General features: G+C 36.7%; 1 protein-coding gene across 8 annotated transcripts; it reads left to right on the top strand.

Moving 5' to 3' along the window:
* The first annotated feature begins 1,973 nt into the window (after nt 1-1,973).
* LOC114473434 (HIV Tat-specific factor 1 homolog) lies at nt 1,974-4,563 on the top strand. 8 transcript variants are annotated; one of them, XM_028463053.1, is made up of 5 exons: nt 1,974-2,044; nt 2,084-2,130; nt 2,302-2,884; nt 2,951-3,055; nt 3,371-4,563. In XM_028463053.1, the coding sequence occupies exons 1-5, from the start codon at nt 1,990-1,992 to the stop codon at nt 4,342-4,344; spliced, it is 1,764 nt and encodes a 587-aa protein (XP_028318854.1). In that variant the 5' UTR covers nt 1,974-1,989; the 3' UTR covers nt 4,345-4,563. The 8 variants fall into 8 exon arrangements, with proteins under 8 accessions (XP_028318854.1, XP_028318855.1, XP_028318856.1 ...); XM_028463054.1 differs by having other exon boundaries at nt 2,006-2,130; XM_028463055.1 differs by lacking the exons at nt 1,974-2,044; nt 2,084-2,130 and having other exon boundaries at nt 2,150-2,884; nt 3,371-3,448; nt 3,527-4,563.
* Nucleotides 4,564-8,623: the final 4,060 nt, after the last annotated feature.

Genomic DNA, 8,623 nt, shown 5'->3' on the forward strand with positions numbered 1-8,623 from the left:
TCAATAGATGAACAGGAATTCGATGGATTGATAAATGAACAGGAAATGGACAAATCGATAAATGAACAGGAAATGGATGGATCGATAAATGAATTGATTGATGAACAGGAATTGGACGAATTGATAAATGAATTGATGGATGAACAGGAAACAGACAAATTGATAAATGAATCAATAGATGAACAGAAACTGGACGGAATGATAAATGAACAGGAAACGGACGGATCGATAAATGAATTGATGGATGAACAGGAAACAGACAAATTGATAAATGAATCAATAGATGAACAGGAATTGGACGAATTGATAAATGAACAGGAAACAGACGGATTGATAAATGAATTGATGGATGAACAGAAACTGGACGGAATGATTAATGAACAGGAAACGGACGGATCGATAAATGAATTGATGGATGAACAGGAAACAGACAAATTGATAAATGAATCAATAGATGAACAGAAACTGGACGGAATGATAAATGAACAGGAAACGGACGGATCGATAAATGAATTGATGGATGAACAGGAAACAGACAAATTGATAAATGAATTGATGGATGAACAGGAAACAGACAAATTGATAAATGAATCAATAGATGAACAGGAATTGGACGAATTGATAAATGAACAGGAAACAGACGGATCGATAAATGAATTGATGGATGAACAGGAAACAGACAAAATGATAATTGAATCAATAGATGAACAGGAATTCGATGGATTGATAAATGAACAGGAAATGGACAAATCGATAAATGAACAGGAAATGGATGGATCGATAAATGAATTGATTGATGAACAGGAATTGGACGAATTGATAAATGAATTGATGGATGAAGAGGAAACAGACATATTGATAAATGAATCAATAGATGAACAGAAACTGGACGGAATGATAAATGAACAGGAAACGGACGGATCGATAAATGAATTGATGGATGAACAGGAAACAGACAAATTGATAAATGAATCAATAGATGAACAGGAATTGGACGAATTGATAAATGAACAGGAAACAGACGGATTGATAAATGAATTGATGGATGAACAGAAACTGGACGGAATGATTAATGAACAGGAAACGGACGGATCGATAAATGAATTGATGGATGAACAGGAAACAGACAAATTGATAAATGAATCAATAGATGAACAGGAATTGGACGAATTGATAAATGAACAGGAAACAGACGGATCGATAAATGAATTGATGGATGAACAGGAAACAGACAAAATGATAATTGAATCAATAGATCAACAGGAATTCGATGGATTGATAAATGAACAGGAAATGGACGGATCGATAAATGAATTGATGGATGAACAGGAAACAGACACAATGATAAATGAACCTGAAATTGGCAGATGGATAGATGAATCGATGGATGAACAGGAATTGGACGGATCGATAAATGAATCGATGGCTGAACAGGAAACAGACAAATTGATAAATGAGTCAATAGATGAACAGAAACTGGATGGATTGATAAATAAACAAGAAATGGACGAATTGATAAATGAATTGATGGATGAACAGGAAACAGACAAATTGATAAATGAATCAATAGATGAACAGAAACTGGACGGAATGATAAATGAACAGGAAACGGACGGATCGATAAATGAATTGATGGATGAACAGGAAACAGACAAATTGATAAATGAATCAATAGATGAACAAGAATTGGACGAATTGATAAATGAACAGGAAACAGACGGATCGATAAATGAATTGATGGATGAACAGGAAACAGACAAATTGATAAATGAATTGATGGATGAACAGGAAACAGACAAATTGATAAATGAATCAATAGATGAACAGGAATTGGACGAATTGATAAATGAACAGGAAACAGACGGATCGATAAATGAATTGATGGATGAACAGGAAACAGACAAAATGATAATTGAATCAATAGATGAACAGGAATTCGATGGATTGATAAATGAACAGGAAATGGACAAATCGATAAATGAACAGGAAATGGATGGATCGATAAATGAATTGATTGATGAACAGGAATTGGACGAATTGATAAATGAATTGATGGATGAAGAGGAAACAGACATATTGATAAATGAATCAATAGATGAACAGAAACTGGACGGAATGATAAATGAACAGGAAACGGACGGATCGATAAATGAATTGATGGATGAACAGGAAACAGACAAATTGATAAATGAATCAATAGATGAACAGGAATTGGACGAATTGATAAATGAACAGGAAACAGACGGATTGATAAATGAATTGATGGATGAACAGAAACTGGACGGAATGATTAATGAACAGGAAACGGACGGATCGATAAATGAATTGATGGATGAACAGGAAACAGACAAATTGATAAATGAATCAATAGATGAACAGGAATTGGACGAATTGATAAATGAACAGGAAACAGACGGATCGATAAATGAATTAATGGATGAACAGGAAACAGACAAAATGATAATTGAATCAATAGATCAACAGGAATTCGATGGATTGATAAATGAACAGGAAATGGACGGATCGATAAATGAATTGATGGATGAACAGGAAACAGACACATTGATAAATGAACCTGAAATTGGCAGATGGATAAATGAATCGATGGATGAACAGGAATTGGACGGATCGATAAATAAATCGATGGCTGAACAGGAAACAGACAAATTGATAAATGAGTCAATAGATGAACAAAAACTGGATGGATTGATAAATAAACAAGAAATGGACGAATTGATAAATGAATCGATGGATGAACAGGAAACGTATATATTGATAAATGAATCAATAGAAGAACAGAAACTGGACGGAATGATAAATGAACAGGAAACGGACGGATCGATAAATGAATTGATGGATGAACAGGAAACAGACAAATTGATAAATGAATCAATAGATGAACAGGAATTGGACGAATTGATAAATGAACAGGAAACGGACGGATCGATAAATGAATTGATGGATGAACAGGAAACAGACAAATTGATAAATGAATCAATAGATGAACAGGAATTGGACGAATTGATAAATGAACAGGAAACAGACGGATCGATAAATGAATTGATGGATGAACAGGAAACAGACAAAATGATAATTGAATCAATAGATGAACAGGAATTCGATGAATTGATAAATGAACAGGAAACAGACGGATCGATAAATGAATTGATGGATGAACAGGAAACAGACAAAATGATAATTGAATCAATAGATGAACAGGAATTCGATGGATTGATAAATGAACAGGAAAGAGACGGATCGATAAATGAATCGATGGATGAACAGGAAACGGATAGATTGATAAATGAATCCATAAATGAACAGAAATTGGACGAATTGATTAATGAACAGGAAACGGACGGATCGATAAATGAATTGATGGATGAACAGGAAACAGACAAATTGATAAATGAATCAATAGATGAACAGAAACTGGACGGAATGATAAATGAACAAGAAATGGACGAATCGATAAATAAATCGATGGATGAACAGGAAACGGATATATTGATAAATGAATCTATAAATGAACAGGAATTGGACGGATCGATAAATGAATTGATGGATGAACAGGAAACAGACAAATTGATAATTGAATCAATAGATGAACAGGAATTGGATGGATTGATAAATGAACAGGAAATGGACGAATCGATAAATGAACAGGAAATGGATGGATCGATAAATGAATCGATTGATGAACAGGAAACGGACGGATCGATAAAAGAATCGATGGATGAACAGGAAACGGACAAATTGATAAATGAATCAATAGATGAACAGGAATTGGATGGATTGATAAATGAACAGGAAACAGACAGATTAATACATGAATCGATGGATGAGCAGGAAATGGATGGATTTTTAAATGAATCGATAAATAAACAGGAAACAGACAGATTGATATTTCAACAGGAAATGGGCGGATCGATATATGAACAGGAAACGGACCAATCGATAAATAAAAGGGAAACAACGATGGAAACAACAAACACCTTGCCAAAGTATCCAAAAAAGAAAGGCAAACCTAAAAAGAAAACACATGCCAATTTGCCTGTCTTGTGCAGTTTGACGGACATACAGTCCCGTAATAATCATCTTTGTGACACTATGGCTCAGGAAGACCCGTCAATGACATTAGGTAATGCAGTGAGACGAAGACCCTACCAGCCCCTACCCACGAGTAATACATCGTGTCAGTTAATGGAACAGTTTGTGAATGAACGTCGGTATGACCAACACTTAAAAAAATTGGAAAATGCCAAACCTACTGTTGACTGCTGGCTAGAAAAGAAGTTTTACCCCAGCGCAATGAGAAACAAAAAACCTGACTCAGAAAAATAAATTGTAGGGGGAAAAACTGTGAGAAGCTGATGGGAATTATGTATTAAATCATTGAAGGGCTCATGCTTTAAACATCATAAAATTGCTATTTGGGCTTCATACACATGCCCAAAATGTTTTTTTTCATTGATTCCCTCAATCATTAGTTAGAGGGTGATTGAATAAATTGCAAAAAAGCAATGCACCAGTGTGAAGTTATGCCTGGAGAAACACTTTGAGACGCTCAATTTAATATACTGTAAGACTTAATATTTAATCTTAAGGTTACATTTGAATAAAAATGTTGAATCTGAATCTATAATCTGAATCTTTAATGTTAAATTTAAATCTAAATGATACGTTTAATCTTTAGGTTAAATATTGACATTAAATTTTACGAGAAAAGTACACAAATTTCACAAATATTGCTGTAAATCTGGTTGCTTGTGTGCGTTTTTTCCATGTACTCCGGCTTCCTGCTAACCTGGAAAGAGCCAGTATTCTTTTGGAATAGTAATGCTGCGGTCATTATGTCGAGGGACTTTTGCCCTTTTTGCCACATGAATTTGTGAGTCATGATTGGTTCTAATTGGTTCGGTTTGGTTTAGAAAGGCAAAGGCAGGAACAGCACAAGATGGATTCTGGTGTTTGTGAACACCAGAATCCATCTTGCAGGCAAGGTTAGCTTCCTGCCACAATCCAAAAAACACAAGACTGTTTGTACTCCTGCCTAATGCCCAATGAGAGCTGGAGATGGGCACCAGCAGAATCAGAATCCTTGTATTGTCATTGTTACTCTTTCAGAAGCACAACAAAATAAAAAAAAATAGCAGCTCTCGTAAAATAGTGCGAACAGCAGAAAGAAAAATAGGAAGTGCAAAGGTAATTAGTGCAAAAACACTGAATCAAAATCTGTAAAAACTGCTGAATCAAATAGAATAAAAAAGTGCAGGACATTATAATCTTAAAATAAATTGTACAGTCCCCGGAGGGTGTTTAAAAGACAAGAGGGGTATTAAAACAGCAGATTCAGGGTTTGTCGGGGTTTGAGGCGTTCAGGGCAACAACAATTCTTGGGCGGAAACTGTTTATTTTTGTCTTTATTGCCTCCCTGAGGGCAGAAGTTGGAAAAGGTGGTGACCGGGGTGTGAGGAGTCCCTAAGGATGTTGTGGGCTCTCCTGAGGGAGCGGGTGTTGTATATGTCTTCCAGGGATGGGACAGGGCAGCCATTCAGTCTCTGGGCAGTGTTCATGACCCTCTGGAGCTTCTTCCTGTCTGCTGTGGTGCAGCTGGCGAACCACAGCGAATTGCCGCAGCTCAGCACCGACTCCACTGAGCAGCGGTAGAAGCACAACAAGAGCTTTAAGTTGTTTTTTCTGAGGATCCTCAAGAAGTATAGTCTCTGTTGTGCATTCTTCAGGATTGATGTGGCGTTAACAGTCCAGGTTAGGTCGCCACTGATGTGGATGTCCAGGAATGTAAAGTCTGACACCATCTCCACCCCGTCCCCATTTATGGTGATTGGTTGAATGTCCGGTTTACACCTCCTGAAGTCGACAATCAGTTCCTTCGTCTTGGAGGTGTTGAGTTTCTGGAAAAAGTGAGTCAGAAATTAGATGGATGGATTAATCTGAATCTCAAACTGTGGGTGGCACAATAAATTAGTTTTTTTTTTCACAGTGAGAAACAGGCTCAATGCAGTCACTTAAACTAATATCGTGTCTGCAGGTGATTACAAATGAGAAGGCTGAAATGGTCTTGAGTTGTTTCTGTGTGGAATTTGCATGTTCTCCCACATGGGTTTTCTCCGGGTACTCCGGTTCCTTCCCACAATCCAACAACATGACTGTTGATTGGAGTCTCTAAGATTGCACAATGACAGCTGGAGATAAGCACCAGAGGAAAAAGGAGCAAGCAGGTCGCAAAATGGATGGATATATACTCTGCACCTTAGTATTTGTGTTGAAAAGGTGTGGAGTCAGTAATAATGTGATACTGTGAAGTTAACACAAAAAAAAGGTTTGAGAAACACTGGCTTCGATAAAGGTAGATTCATGGGGTTTGCAGCGTTTTTGCAAAAATAAACAAATAATTTATTAAGACAATACTTCAACAATTTTAAGGGTTTTCACCTAGTACTCTAGGATTCATCCTACAAAGCCTTAAATGCTTTAGTAAAAATAGTTTAAGTCAGGGGTCACGAATTGACTGACTCATCCTTGTTGAACTCCAGAATGCCGTCATCTCTGAGCCTGCAGAGTTTGATGAAAGGCAGAAAAACTCCACTATCAAGGCGGCTAACCTTGCAGGTTGTTAAAACCTCTGATGTTTAGATCCCACATCTTAGCAGACCCATGGTGAAAGAAAAATGTACTTTATTGCATTTTAAGTATACTAGTACAGTGCCCGTCGGAAGTATGCATTCATGTGGGAGCATAAGGGGTATTATTGCGTATTTTTGTATCTTTCTGTTGTGTTTTTGTACATTTTTTGTATAATTATTGTTTTTGTTACTCATTTTTATATTTTTTTTGTTTGATGTATTTTTCTGTAATGTATGTTTTTGGAGTCATTATATGTATTTTTGTAGCTTTCTGTTGTCTTTTTGTGCATTTTTTGTATAATTATTGTTTTTTGTTGCCATTGTAGTGTGATTCTGGAATCTTTTTGTGTATTTTTGTATAAATATATAGTTTTGTGTATTTTGAGTCATTTTCATATGTTTGTTGTTTGGTGTATGTTTTTTTGTGTTTTTGGAGCCTTTTTATATATTTTTATGCATTTCTGTTGTCATTTTGTGTACTTTTTGTATGAATATTGTTCAGTTTTTAGTTTTATTTTATTCATTTAGTATATTTTTATAATAAATAGTGTGTGTGTGTGTGTGTGTGTGTGCGTGCGTGCGTGCGTGCGTGCGTGCGTGCGTGTGTGTAAAAAAGAGAGCGAGAGAGAGGGAGACCCGCACGCACGCGCATCAGCTGTGTGTGTGTGTGTGTGTGTGTGTGTGTGTGTGTGTGTGTGTGTGTGTGTGTGTGTGTGTGTGTGTGTGTGTGTGTGTGTGTGTTTGTTTACATTGTAGCTGCTAGCATCTTTCTTAGCACATAGAAGAATATAAGAAGAAACACTCACCGTTGCGCAGAACAAACAATAATCATTGTGGACCCATCCGCTCACAAAAACGTTACATTCAGGGGACATTATAGGCCCCTCCCACTGATCACAGCCTGTTATTTCTTCATCAGCAACCTGCTCCCATCTTATAAGATTCATCCAACACTATTTTGAAGTCAACATGACATATTGTCTTTCCGCAAAAGCTGTTAGCGTCGGACGCCACTAAAAGCGGCGCCCTCTGAGAACGCAAGGCAAGATGGGAAATTTTGACATTGAGTCTTGTTTAGGGATTAACAGTCATCATGTGTATGAAATATGAGGCTATTTGAACGTTGTAAATGAGAGTTATAGCGGATTTTCTATTATGGCGTGCTAAATGGCGCCAGTCAAGAATGCAAGGCATGATGGGTAATCATCACATTGAACATTGTTTAGGGATGGACAACCATCATGTGTGTCAAATATGAGGCAGTTTGAAGTTTGTATATGACAGTTATAATGGTTTTTCTATTATAACGTGCTAAATGGGGCCAGTCGAGAACGCAAAGCATGATGGGTAGCTAACTGCAGTGCTGCCTGGTTCACACTGGATTACAACCCAGCTGATGATTTTCCCGCCTTGTGTGTATTATTGATGGGAAATTGTATTTTCCCACAAACGTGTGTAGCTTGCAATGTCTCCTGCAGCCTCTGGGGGCACTGTTGGACACGCGTCTTGATCTAACAAACACGTCCTATGTAATGAGACCAATTTGTGTGAAGCTCAGAAAAGAAGGGGGCGGGTCATAACAATAGAACAACTATATTAACTGATTACATTATAAACTAAGTGTACACATATATTCATAATGACTTTTGCAATTAATATTTAATAATTATGACATTATAAAGTTTTATGTTTACGAGACCATCAAAATTGGTTCCTTAACCTGATTGGTCTCGTAATGCTGGTGAGTAAACCTGAAAATTGGTTTTGTAAACCATGTATGCCCACACACGCACACACACACACGCACGCACGCACACACACACACACACACACACACACACACAAACAAGGTATTTATAATAAAAATATATTAAATTAGTCCAAAAAACACATATGACAGAAAAATACACCAAACGACAACAAAAGTATAAAAATTACTCAAAATACACAAAACGAAATATTTATACAAAAAATAC

Source organism: Gouania willdenowi, chromosome 12, assembly GCF_900634775.1.
Source record: "Gouania willdenowi chromosome 12, fGouWil2.1, whole genome shotgun sequence".
In the NCBI taxonomy this organism is placed as follows: Eukaryota; Metazoa; Chordata; class Actinopteri; order Blenniiformes; family Gobiesocidae; genus Gouania; species Gouania willdenowi.

Excerpts from the sequence above, each read along its gene's own strand:
- LOC114473434 (XM_028463052.1), top strand. The coding sequence starts at position 2,158 with ATGGATGAACAGGAAACAGACAAATTGATAAATGAATCAATAGATGAA. Across the intron at positions 2,885-2,950 it reads GGAAACAGACAAATTGATAA|ATGAATTGATGGATGAACAG; the intron begins ATGAATCAATAG and ends ACGGATCGATAA. Across the intron at positions 3,056-3,370 it reads GGAAACAGACGGATCGATAA|ATGAATTGATGGATGAACAG; the intron begins ATGAATTGATGG and ends ACGGATCGATAA.